Source organism: Convolutriloba macropyga, chromosome 8 (genome assembly GCF_964194025.1).
Source record: "Convolutriloba macropyga chromosome 8, txConMacr16.3, whole genome shotgun sequence".
NCBI lineage: Eukaryota > Metazoa > Xenacoelomorpha > Acoela > Convolutidae > Convolutriloba > Convolutriloba macropyga.
The window spans coordinates 17,617,164-17,630,575 of NC_134475.1; the positions used below are offsets into that span (position 1 = coordinate 17,617,164).

At 38.0% G+C, this 13,412-nt stretch overlaps 2 protein-coding genes across 6 annotated transcripts in view; one reads left to right on the plus strand and one right to left on the minus strand.

The window, feature by feature from the left end:
- The window catches only part of LOC142344530 (G protein-coupled receptor kinase 3-like), a 74,774-nt gene that overhangs the window by 32,790 nt on the left and 28,572 nt on the right, over positions 1-13,412 (plus strand). The window lies entirely within an intron of this gene.
- LOC142344529 (uncharacterized) lies at positions 1,618-12,201 on the minus strand. 5 transcript variants are annotated; one of them, XM_075396272.1, is made up of 6 exons: positions 11,198-12,201; positions 9,291-10,860; positions 8,026-8,220; positions 4,929-5,158; positions 4,262-4,451; positions 1,618-3,984 (listed from the first exon to the last, which is right to left on the minus strand). In XM_075396272.1, the coding sequence occupies exons 3-6, from the start codon at positions 8,213-8,215 to the stop codon at positions 3,317-3,319; spliced, it is 1,278 nt and encodes a 425-aa protein (XP_075252387.1). In that variant the 5' UTR covers positions 8,216-8,220; positions 9,291-10,860; positions 11,198-12,201; the 3' UTR covers positions 1,618-3,316. The 5 variants fall into 5 exon arrangements, with proteins under 5 accessions (XP_075252387.1, XP_075252388.1, XP_075252384.1 ...); XM_075396273.1 differs by having other exon boundaries at positions 9,291-9,692; positions 10,244-12,201; XM_075396269.1 differs by having other exon boundaries at positions 9,291-12,201.

Genomic DNA, 13,412 nt, shown 5'->3' on the forward strand with positions numbered 1-13,412 from the left:
AAAAGCACTCAATTTCCTTTGTTTGAAATCTTAAATTTTTCTTAGCAATGTATTGCCTTACAGTAAGTTTTTCAGATTTTGTTTGACAGAAGCCATATCCAAATGAACAACTGTGATACTCTATATATGATAGTAATACACAAAGCATTTTTCTCTAGAAAAAAGGAAAAAGAAAAAATAATTTGTGTATTTTTTTGGTGTTTTTTCTGGCCTCCAAAAAAACTAATTTTCTTTCAAGTTAAGGACCTCTATATCGTAGAGCATTATGAAAGTGTTATTGTTTTTTTATGGAAATATTATTTTAATGTTTTTTAGATTTAATTATTTGTTACATGATCCAGTTTCTCTTTATTGCACCGTGCCGCGTTTTGCAGTCGCTTGCACCCCCTCGAGAAAGTCAATTGCACTCGACAATGATTTTTGCTTTTTGCTACAAAATGTCTTAAAATGTTCTTGAAAAAATCGGAAGCAATAAAACTGATGTGAAGGAGAAAAACGGAAGCAGACCAAAAGTAGCTCAAAACTTAATAATGATGTTTTGGATTACTGCTTAAGGTATAATCAAGTTGTTAGTGCCTTTTTTGTTTTTGTTTTAAATCTTCGCTGTTTTGCAATTGCGGATTATTGATTGCTCTTGAACGAAATTCATAGTAATTATTGCGAACTTGTGAGTCTTTTTACGACTCGAAGAGGAGTATTGAGATTCTACAGGTTTTTTTTAGCAGAAAGCAAGTTTGTTCATGACTTGAATTTTGACTTCTTTCTGTTCGAGCATTTTCCTCCGTTTTTGATTTTTGACTTGTTTTCGAACATTGGACTTTAACAGTAGCTTCGTTTGTAATGTATAGTAATTAGGAACTGCTGGTAATGTTCAAGGTGAAGAGGCCATTTTGAGATTTTTTGTTCCTATATAAGTCACCCCTAATTATCTAAACTACACCGCACAAATCCCCCTCCACCACCTGTCTACCCCCTTCAACGCCTAACTAGCCCCCCCCCCCACTCCTACCTACCCCCTCCCCCCACCGCCCCCGCACCCCCCCCCCAACTTCCCCCCACCTACCCCTACCCCCTCCCTTCACCTAGCTACCCCCACCTACCCCCCCCCCCAACTACCCCAGCACTACCCACCACCCCAACCTATCTACCCACCCACCCCACCTAGCTCGCCCCGCACCTAAAAAATTGTTGGCATTTTTAAAACACTTTAATGTGGTTTGTTGGGCTACTTTTGTTTTTCTCTTGTCTGTTTTGATGTTCTGATTTCGGTAAGGTTATGTTAGAGATTATAATGCACGATGATTCGAGTCTTTTCCGGTATTCTACCGGCTATGTTTTTGTTTAAAATTTTTGCTTGACAGTTTCGACTTTTCGAGTGACTTTTACGCCCTTGACTTTTTGCGTTTCATGTGATCTAAAATTCTCTCCCAATCACAATTTCAAGCAGCTGAACTCAATTGGCGGCAGTTTAATACTAAAAGTCAAATGAAAAGTGCCTCGAAACTGGTGCCATTTTTCACTTTAAATCATAACAGTGGTATTTGTTAACCTCTCTAGTTATTTGAAGCCCACTATTGAACTTCTTAGTCCCATTTAGACCCCCCGACTGGAGCCGGCTGCAATTGGTTAGAGCTCCCACTAGTCGTTCGAGAGCAATTCTTTCGACGTTTAGTCGGTTATGTTTTGTAAATGCATATGTGGTGCAAATCAATTGCGTCTTATTAAGCTGGCTGTTGTTAATTTTTGACGAAGTTTGTTTCTTATTAGCCGATCACCGCTCTGAATTTTTAAAAAGCACGTAGCTGTTCAAGACAAGGAGTTTTTTACTCATTGTGTCTACTTGAATATGGGAACTGTTCTTCTCACTGTCCAAAAGTAAGTATATCCGACCATGACTATTTTCTGAAATCGTTTGCACGTTTTCTTTAGTATCGAAAAACTGTGAGCCTCTGGTGAGTAGCACAATTACTGATAGCTCTATGCAAATATGAATTTTTTTTTCTGGTGATCTGTTATCAATTTTTTTTGCAAATATAACTTGGGCAACATATTTTTTCCCTAAAATTCAACAAAATTCTTGCAGTGTAAAATAAATAATGTCCAGATTTCGTATACAATCTCTGGCGGCCCGCTCTGGATCCCTCTAGCTATGTTTAATTCTTCTTGGTATTAAATTTTGTGCTAATTGTTACAATGACCTATATTCAGAAGACCGTCTTGTTCGTTAGACTAAACAATTTGTTCAAATTGGCTTTTTGAGCGGGGAACTCGTGCTGGGACTGTTTTGCTTTGTGTTGATTAATTTCGCTCACTTTTCACACCAGCTAGTTAACTTTGAACAAATTTTCCCCAATGAGGTAGAATGTGATCATCCATAACTGATTTTACTCCTGGTAATGGTGTAAACCTCTTATTAGGACATATATACGAACATCTATGTCTTCAAATCACCCATTTTAATGTTAATTAAGCTAAACTGGGTCGGAACAATAAATACTTGCTATTTCCGGAAGTTTTTTTAATCCTTATCTAGTTAAAATTTTGTGTTTCTGTGCTTCTGTTTGTATTTTTTTTTCGTTCTTGTCTAGTTTTGCAAATAAGGCAATTTTCCTTTTCCCCGGAGGAATATGTCAATCAGTAAATGATATTTTACAGATTTGTCGTGTTATGTTAATTGTTATGAATAGTCTCACCTCAGATTAGGCTATGCAACTCATTTTTTAATGCAAAAACCTGCAGTCTAATGATAACGAAAATTCTTTACAAGGAGAAAACCATTCCCGGAAGTAGAGTACATAAATTTTTTGTGAAGACAGTTTTATATCACCTCAACTGATTATGTTAATCTGCTGCCATTTTATCTCAATTTGTCCCGTTAAATTTAATCTCTCGTTTATTCATTCTTACAAGCTCTCAACATGTACTCATATGAACCATAATGTGATAATGACATGTGTCATTCTGTTTGCGTTTGTTTGGTAGTAATTAAATTATTAACTACCAGCTGTATTTTTAATAGCATTTCTCACTATAAAAATTTAAACAATATTCATCCATTCAACATTGCTCAGTCGGAGGAGGCCCAAACCATGAAATACAGCGATTTTTTTAGCTGCATGTACTCCGTGATCACGTTTTTTTATTTTTGACACGATTTTTAATTTTTTTCAGGCAAACATTTAATTACACGTGCAACAATTTAGCATTCATTATTGAATCATAAACATTGCAGAATTTCACAAATGCAGAGTACTGAATACTATATAATAGGAGTATAACAGTATGAAGTATGTGTGTGTGTGTGTGACTACTGGTTTCAAACTGTAGAAATTGCGGATGCGAGGGAATTCGAAATCTTGTTGTTGGATCGGGTCGAGGAATCGGTGATAGTGATGGTCTTCGCTTTCGGCTCAGACATATTGCAGTCGCGCAAAATGCGAATTGTGCGCGAAACGTCCTCGCGGAATCGTTTCGAAATAACATAGTATACGATCGGACTCATAGCATAGTTGAGGTAAGCGAGCGCGTGTGGGATGAAGTCTTGAACAAGGTGGTAAGACCAACACCCACTCACAATAAACAAGTTGTTTTTCTTGAGAATCAGCTCAACAATCAGCTGAATTTTCACCATGCAGAAGCCGCATGTTACCAATGACGTTACGATCAGCGCAATCACCATTTTGGCGTCCTCTTCCAAGTTGCTAAGTCGTCGCTTGTTTTGAAATGCGAATCTTTTTTCCTGCGTTGTAGTCAGTTCCATTGCACGTGTGTCATTACTCGAACTAGTTCCAGGGAACGAGGTTCCACCGCAGCTGCTGTTGAAACCGCTTGCGCAGCTTTTCGGAGAGGGTATTTGAAGTCGGTTCCGGTCCCTACTGCGTGAGGTTGCAGCCCTGATGTCTTTTTGCAGCTCGTTTCTCTCGGATTTGGATCTCGTTGCATACAGGACTACTCGGACATTTAAGCAGAAAAGCACAGTTGCAGCTAAAAAGGCAATTGTTTTAAATCGCAAAAGTTTAAGAGTCTGAATCGGAATATCGCTTGCTTAAGCTAAATTAATTTTGTGAAGCAATTATATCGGCAGCGCTGGTCTGTAAGATTTTTTTTGTTGCAGATTTTTACGAAGTAAGTCATCGTGTCATCATTGTTTCTGTAAGGAACATGTAATTTCAAAAATGTAATTGGTAGTTTAAATGCTTAATTTATGTTTTCAACTAATTGTTCCAATCATTTTTTAATTTAATATTAAAAAGTCACTGACCAATTATTAAGACGGAAGGTTGAAGCAATTTTGTGAATAGCTTCAGATACCCAGCCAGTTCGTAGTACGCGAGGAAAAGAGGGGGCACGAATAAGACGAGAGCCAGTGTTAGAACACAGGCTATCCGGATCAAACCTTGTTTGGCTTTTGTGATGGGCCGAAACGGATTCGAGAAGATCTTTATACGTTCCTGAAATGGTAGTAGAATATTTCAAGTTTGAGGGTTGACTGTAAATAGCAGTGAGATAAAATGTATTCGGGGGAAATCAGGGGCGACAAACATATCTTAAATTTTGTATTGCTTAAGCCGGTGAATCAAAAATCAAGATTCCCTGGGAAAGCTAAGCTTTGAGGAAAAGCGCACTTGCCAGCGTTACATTTGTCACTCAAACAGAATCAATAAAAAGTGCTTTCGAATTGTTGGTTTCAGTCACATATTTATTTGTCATTTTCAAAAAACCATTGTTTTAAAATGCCTGAGGTCGGCAATGCCGGACTTTACTATGCCATAACTTTCAATATACAATCCCATCGAATTAAAATGCATTAATCTATGGGCATTGTTAATTCCTACACGGCTGACTTCAGGCATCAAATATTGCACGTGCATGTTTTAAGATAAACTGCAGCAGGCTAGCGTTTGTCATTTTTTTTTTGTTGGACTGACCTCGGCGATGAATATGAGTAGGAATACAGTGAATATTTGACACATGTCCTTGGGACTGTGATAGAAGACCTCCTGGACGTATAGTTTGCCGAAGGGCATGTAGCTGCTGAAGCGTAAGAAGAGGGTGCAGGGCACCACCACCACTGTGAACATTAGGTCCACCGATGCTATAATGAGTACGTAGAATGCATACGATGTCCTTGTCACCTGGTGGCCGTAAATCCACACCACTTGAAACCACAACATCTCATCAGTTAATCACGTTCCTCAATGGTTAATGTGGGATGTAATCTTTTTCACCATTCTTTTGTAACATTAATATGCAGAAAATTATCACGTGGATGGGCGTAACAGTTACTTACATACACACTATGCTTGGGGCAGAAATGATTCTGCAATTCTTTTAATTTCAAAATTTTCAGGTAAATCATATTACATGCATTATTTGAAACCTCCTCTATGAAAATTGGGTTCGTTTTGAAGCTTCTCTTGCAGTTTTGATGGTAAAAGAGTAGTCGATAGACCACTATTGACAATTATTATTGCCAAAAAATTAGCTATCATGAAATTGGTTGTCGTTGTGATTTTAACCGTCAGTGCTGTATCGATTTCTGTTTTAGATGCTCTCAAATTTTGTAGCCTTTTTAATTGCTCCTGAACGCAGTTCATAGCAATTATTGTAAACGTGTGTGTCTTTTTTATGCAAAATTTTCGCTTGACAATTTTGACTTTTCGAGTGACTTTTACGCCCTTGATTTTTTGCGTTTCGCGTGATCTGAATTTCTCTCTCTCTATCACAATTTCAAGCAGCTGAACTCAATTGGTTGCAATTTAATACTAAAAGTCAAATGAAAAGTGCGCCGAAACTGGTGTCATTTTTTACTTTAAATCTTATTAGTGGTATATGTTAACCTCTAATGTGGTTATTTGAAGTTCACTATTGAACTTTTTAGTCTCATTTAGGCTCCCCCTTTCCCCCCCCCCCGACTGAAGCAGGCTGCAATTGATTAGAGCTCCCACTAGTCGTTCAAGAGCAATTCTTCCGACGTTTAGTCGGTTATGTTTTTCCCTGTAAGGTTGTAAATTTTACAAACTCTCAAGAACCTACTCCGCTAAGACCGTACGTAGGTTGCTAGGGTCCAGTAAATTTTTACCGGGGATTCTTGAGTATTCCCGGTTTTAGACGTTTCTCCTTATGAGCCGAAGAGTTATAAGCTTAATAGTCGGGTGCTGCGGGATATTTTTCAGTCAGCCCACAGATCTCTTGTCGACTGGGTTATTTTTCCTTCGCACGTGGTGGTCAAGCTTTGCGGATTTTTTTAAAAATTTTCAACAAGTGTCAGATAATTTGTTAGAGTTTGCTCAATTATGCATTTTGTGAGAGTGGTATTTTGTGAAAAAATGTTAGTAGTCAAGATTTTGGAAATGATGATTTTAAGTTGCAAGGAGTCAGCCAATATGACACGAATAAATTAATATTCACTATAGTAGTCTATGCGAGACACTTTTAATTACTCGAACAATTTTTGTAGCATTTATATTAGTCATGTGGTCTTTTTTATGCGATTTTCCGCGTGAACGATTTTTCCTCTGACCTAATTGACTTTTCGTCCTCAGAAACGAGATAAACAGGTAAGTTCCGGAGATCATTAAGTTCTCTTAGCGCACTACGGCTCACTAGTCTCCAAGTAAGCAATTCACCAAGATTGTTTGAGATATTTTCATGGTTTGAAAAGAGGTTCTAAGAGTTTGACCTCTTCTCTCTAAATCCCCCGGCATTCAACCCCGTCTACCTCGTTCCACCCGTAACTCTGCACACTCGACCTCACCACCCCCATGCTCACCCTCGCCCCCTAAATTAAGCTAAATCTAACCTCCCTATGCCGCAGATAGTTACTACCGAAGATAACCGCTCTCCGGTCGTTTGAGAGAAATTCGTCAGACGTTCTTCGGTTATGTTTCTATCAATGAAGGAGATCAAATTTAGGGTAACATGATCTGCAGATTGCGTTTTGGATATGTTGTTTCGTTGCTTAGTTGATGATTTAGATCTACTGAGCAACTTTTTCCAGATACAAATTTTTGATTTCGTTTGTACGCTTGAACTGTGTTATCGTTTGTTTATGAATATGCAATTGAAATACCTGTTTAATTGCTCTTGAACGAAGTTCATAGCAATTATTGTAAACGTGAATTTTTCGCTTAGCCATTTTGCGTTTTTCTTCTAGAACATTCTTTGACTCCTCAAGTGACTTTTTCACGCTTTCGTTCTTCATTTTGAGTGCGCTATCGCTCGCTCTCTCTTGTTGCTAATATGAAGTTGGTTCCAGCATAGCCATAGTAAGTGACAAATAGCACATTCGGAAGTGCATATGGTTATAAAGCGAGAGGTCAATGGTGCAAATCCTGATGGGGTCAAATGTTTTTGCACCCGCCTGTCGTTCGAGAGCAATTCTTCCGACATTAGTCGGTTTATGTTTTTAATGTAATTGCTTCAGTAGTCAATGGCTTCAAATTCGTCAAAGGTCGTTGCAAATTAGACAACACAGCTATTCGAAAGTTGTTAGGTCATACAAAATTTTTGAGTAAGTAATGATCAACGTGTCAATATATTTGAGGAATGACGCAGCAATGACTGAAGCTCGGATGCTTAAGTTATTGAATTTTTTATTAGTTTCTTCCACACTTAGATGAAAAAAAGAGGATTAAGTAAAGGACGTTGAATGCACCTAGCCAAAATTTTAACAAATGCAATAGCTTTCTTTGCCAATGAAGAATTGCAACCTTAATTAGTTTTGCCGGTGTCAGGACAATAAACCCAACTCCATTTTACCCAATACCATTATACCCAACCTGCAATTTCACACAATGCAATTATACCCAACTTGCCGCTTTACCCAATGCAAACTTTAGTTTGCCCTATTGTTAAAATACCAGAAAGACTATTTAGGCGACTGTATAATTAAATGGCCCGTCTGGCATTGGCTATTATATCCCCTGACGGTATCAAAAATTTCGATCTAATCGGATATTCAAATTGCATATTTTTAATCAATTGTCATGCCAAGTGTCCTGATATAAATAAATGGATGCTCACCAAAAGTGTTTCCAGGCAGGCTGATAATGAAGAATAGAATGATTGCTAAGGTAGCTAAAAAGTGATAGTTCCTAGCACACTCGATGCGCCAATGCTCTCGAGCGGTGTCGTTGCTTGTATTACCATAAATAGTCGAATTTGATAGGTCTCCAAGTAAAAATGGAGCGTCAGTTGTCTGTTGTAGTGCCATATCGTCTGTAAATCGATAACAAGGAATGCTGTATGCTTGTCTGTTTCCTTAACCCTGTCGTATACTGCCAGTTCAATATCACTATTACTCAATTGGACTACAAACATAACCGCCCTTTCAACCTCTTTATTATAAAAATGAATATGCTCATATTCTACAGGGTGTGGTGTGTGTGCACGCGTGCCCGTTTGTGTGTGTGTGTGTGTGTGTGTGTGTGTGTGTGTGTGTGTGTGTGTGTGTGTGTGTGTGTGTGTGTGTGTGTGTGTGTGTGTGTGTGTGTGTGTGTGTGTGTGTGTGTGTGTGTGTGTGTGTGTGTGTGTGTGTGTGTGTGTGTGTGTGTGTGTGTGTGTGTGTGTGTGTGTGTGTGTGTGTGTGTGTGTGTGTGTGTGTGTGTGTGTGTGTGTGTGTGTGTGTGTGTGTGTGTGTGTGTGTGTGTGTGTGTGTGTGTGTGTGTGTGTGTGTGTGTGTGTGTGTGTGTGTGTGTGTGTGTGTGTGTGTGTGTGTGTGTGTGTGTGTGTGTGTGTGTGTGTGTGTGTGTGTGTGTGTGTGTGTGTGTGTGTGTGTGTGTGTGTGTGTGTGTGTGTGTGTGTGTGTGTGTGTGTGTGTGTGTGTGTGTGTGTGTGTGTGTGTGTGTGTGTGTGTGTGTGTGTGTGTGTGTGTGTGTGTGTGTGTGTGTGTGTGTGTGTGTGTGTGTGTGTGTGTGTGTGTGTGTGTGTGTGTGTGTGTGTGTGTGTGTATAGGAGTGCGGGGGGGGGGGGGAGATATTTTTCCAATTGTTTGTTTTCAACAACTGGATAGAGGCTTCTTGTTTTTAAATTGTATTTGCCGTCCATTTGATCCAAAACAATGGTGCTATATTTGATTTTTCGTCGATGTTTGCAGGAAGATAGCTGTATTTACATCTTTATATATGCATTACCTAGTGTGTATAATTTATGTATTCTGCCTTGAAGGTGCAGCTGATAAGCACCGAAATTTAGTTGCATGCGTGTGCAAGGTATCAGTTCTAGTTGAATATGATACGTGTTAGGAAGTGAATTTGTCTCCCATAAAACGAAACAGACAAGCTATGAACCTTTAAAATTATACAAAATTAAACATTAAATGCTATAAGAATGTCTATGTCACTGATTGCGGAATCAAATTAATTTTTAGAAATTTTAAGCGAGCAATTTGGCCCAAATTTTCTAACGAGTTATTCGGAACTAAATAATAAAAGTAAGTTTGTTGTATGCAAACAATTTGTCGTGCAAATTAAAGTTTTGTCGAGGTGGAGAAAATTTGGATCGGAAATTAAATTTAAAACTCATAAATTGCAGTTAATAAATGTGAGAGTAAATTGCTGTTTTTTGAGAGTACAGAACAAAATTGTGTTAGGTTTGTAAACGGCTGTAAATGAAAGGTAAAGCTGAAAAAGAAAATGTGTGTCTTGAAAGAGGAATTATGTAGAAATGAAATGATTGATTCAAACTGAAGCCTGAAACGGTTAATGTAAAAGAAGAAAGAAATGAAAGCAGTGGGGTGAAATGTTGGGAAATGTTTGGAAAGATAGCAGGGAAAGTGTGCATGGAAAACAAAGTCTTAATAGTTTATATACAATACTTGCACGATCAACCCAACTTTGTTAGGCTCAAGATTTCAATAGGAAAACTGAGTCTAAATTGAGAGTAAACGGTGTGATTGAAGGAAGGAGGGGGGAGGGGGTCACCGAACGGGGAGGGGTTAGTTGTTGTTGGGTTTGTGTAATAAGGGGCAAGGATTTATCGTGAGCGGGTAAGGCCTGTTGTTTTCAGATCAAGGCAGTGGGGTATTAAATTGAATTGAATTAAGTTGTAGTAAGTTAGAACACCTGCGTAGCCATTTCCAAAACCACATTAAACCAATATTGCTTCAATTTTAACCAAAATCCAAGACTAAAATTGTCCTCTGAGCCAGAACCAGTCGTTCCTGTTGCCCCCGTCCCAAATTGTCTGCAAAAACGAAGAGGGCCAGCTAGGGTGCTACATTTAGCGGAGCTCTTTAACTTACCTTGTCTTGATTTGTTCACACGCAAGTGTCGTAAAAAGCTAAGCAATGTTATTGCACAGATGGTAGGTACAGTTAAGATTGGGGCACAACCACAGCGCTCCTTTAATACCAGGAAGATATAAAGGGATAACGAGACTGCCTCAAGTTAGCTTTCCCTTTCCCCGAAACCCGTAGAAACTAGTCTCACATTTTGAAGTGCTCTTGTAAATTTTTGGTTCGAGAATTTTGTGGTTATAAAGTCAGCTTCACTGTGGGGTAGTATTATTTGGGGCTGTAATGGTTTGTTAGGTGGGTATTTGTTTCGAACGTAAGTTACTATTTTCAAGCCTGTAAAAATAGCCACCATACCTCCTTGTTAGTTTTGGCCGCTGCGAATTGTAAGAGTTAAGGAACCATATGCAAAAGTTGCAACTGCCGGAAGAAATGAGATATTTGGAACTTTGTGTAATAACAGAAAGCAAAAGTATTATGAAATGGTATTTGTAATAGTAGTTGTTGTTCAAAATGAGAGTTTGTGTCAGAGAGTGTGTGCGCATGTGTGGGGATTATTCACGTTTGACAGATAAAAACTGGAGACAGCTACTTTGAAAGAGACTTCAACTAAGTTAGTTAGTTGGCTAGTTAGTAGTAGTAGTAGTGAGTATGAGATTGCAGATTACTGACATGCATTAAGAAGGCATGGCTTGTCAATGACAAGACAATAACAAATCTTGGTCACTCACTCACAATGTAGAGATTGCTACTCAAATCTCCCTCTCCTAAGCTTATTACTAACTTACACTTACAACACCTTTATTATAAATTGCCACAATTTATAACCAGCCAGTTATGATAAACCTTAATCTAATTTCAAATTGCACCAAAATATATGACCAGATGAAATTGCAGAATGGTAATGCAAACATTTCCAGTTTCGAATCTGCTGTCTGAATAAAACCTGCAATTTTTATTCACTGCTTTTGGTATAATTATCAGGCGTTTTTTTGCGGATATTACTAGAACTAGAATAGCGCAATATATGACAATTTTTCTTGAAATTTTATGAGGTTACTGCTGAGGTTTGAAGCTTTGTTTATAACAGTCTGAAGGTCTATGTCGAAGTTTAAGGTTGCGTGCAGGAAATAATAATTCTGTCTAAATATCACTTTATATAACAGCACTAGCCAAGACTGCCATGGCTTCGTTTTATTAATCCACGGATAATAAAAACCGACATGGCGAGATATTATCTAAGGAAAAGATGTGTTTTGTCAGGCGTGCAACGTATTTACCAAGTTTTTTTCTTCTTTTAGAATGAGGAAAATTGCAGAATGAACGTGTATGGATTTACAACATCTGTTTGTGGTGATTTAAATGGAGGTTTATTTAATTTTTCTTTGTTCAATGGTAACAGAAATATACAAAAGGGGTTTATTTATTAGATTAAAGTAAAAACAATGGCATTGACGAATAATCAAATACACGCTTTGTCTCTGTATATTACTTCAGCGGTAATTTCTACGGCTTTGAAAATTTGCTAAGTTGCAATAAATGGCCTCTATTAAAATATGGCAATGAGCGTTCCCATTTGAAGTTATAAGTTGAAAAGCTTTTTTGATATTGTTGAGAAATTCCGCGAAAGGCGAAGATGCTTTGGTATAGAGAAAAGTTCGCAAAATGTGGAAAGTGTTTTTTTTTTAATTGATGAAAATTTCCACAAAATGTTGAAAGTGGTGATTTGAGGAAATTGTGAATTATACAAGTGATCATAAGAAATGAGAGATAGAGTGGGAAGAGATAAAGGTTGAGGTAGTAGCTAAGTGCAAGATGTAAAGAGGTTAAACATCTGGCTTGGCTCTGAGGCAATAAAAATGTGTGTTTGAGTGGATATAGATATACGCTTCGTTGCACTTTGAGATATAAAATAACACGAGGTGTAGCTTGCAATGACTTCCTACTCTATGGGCCTCTACACTAATGTGGCCTCCACTGGTCGGCGTACCTGGGGGGGGGGGGGGGGGGGGTCGGTCGGTCGGTCCCATAAAAAAGTGAAGAATGACAATAGAGCACTAGAGAATAATTGTGGAATGAATGAAGGATGAATTTCAGCTAATTGTTTTTGTGTAGTAGAATTTCTGAATTTTGTAATGATAACTGAATGGGCAAGTAGTAAAAGTTAATGGATCATAGGTTATATATGCGAAATTGCTATCTTCTCTGAGTAAATTATTCGAAATAATTGGTACTTCCTGATAATTTCGAAAGATCTAGGAAAGTGAAGAGGCTTTGAAATGAAGCGCTCATTTTTAGTTCAAGCTCTTGATTATATGATGTATGTATATGGAGATATGTGTATATAAGATATGTATGGTTTTTATTACCCGAATTTTAAGAGGTTGAAGGGGTTAATGGACTGAACTTTGGTCTATTCGTGCCACAATGAATATGAAAACAAAGTATCTTTCAATCTCTAACATTGCAGCATTTGACCGAGAAAATAGCTGTAAACAGTTCCTGCCCGCTACTATGTCACAATCCCTATCTTCGTTTCTCAATTTATTGTCCGAGTTTCAGTTTTTCTGCATTTTTTATTGTGTTGTTTCCAAATGTCACAAAACTCAATCTTTGTTCGGCCAAAATGTTTGCAGCTCATTAGCATGTTTTAAGGCACACAGTTAGAGGCCACAATCGATTGCGTTCTATATTGAAAGAAACTGCCGTTTTTAAGAACTTTGTTTGCACCAAACAGGGTGTCCCGCTTCACCCCTATTTATTTAACCCCTATCATTGATAGGAAACTATCACAACCGAAGATGGGTTTAAGTTATCTACTTAATTACGACAAAATATGCCTCTAATGTCGACTGCTAATTGGTGGGATGAAATGATAGAGGGGTGAAATGATAGAGGGGTTAAAATATGCGGGTTAAATGAATCGGGGTGAAAAGAAGTAGAACCACCAAACAGGGGCAATCAATTTCTAATGGTAGCGAGTTAATAACTGGCAACTGAATAGCCCAAAGTAAGTTTCCAGCGTGCTCTAATTTTTAGTCCTTGTGAATTTATTGCATTAGTTATGCTCTGACATAAAAAATGTAGACAATAAAGAATTTAGAAAAATCAAAGTGGTCAGTTCAGTCCATATTGCTACGTTGATTTATGGCGCTAATCTTCTGTTATGGTTGTTTTC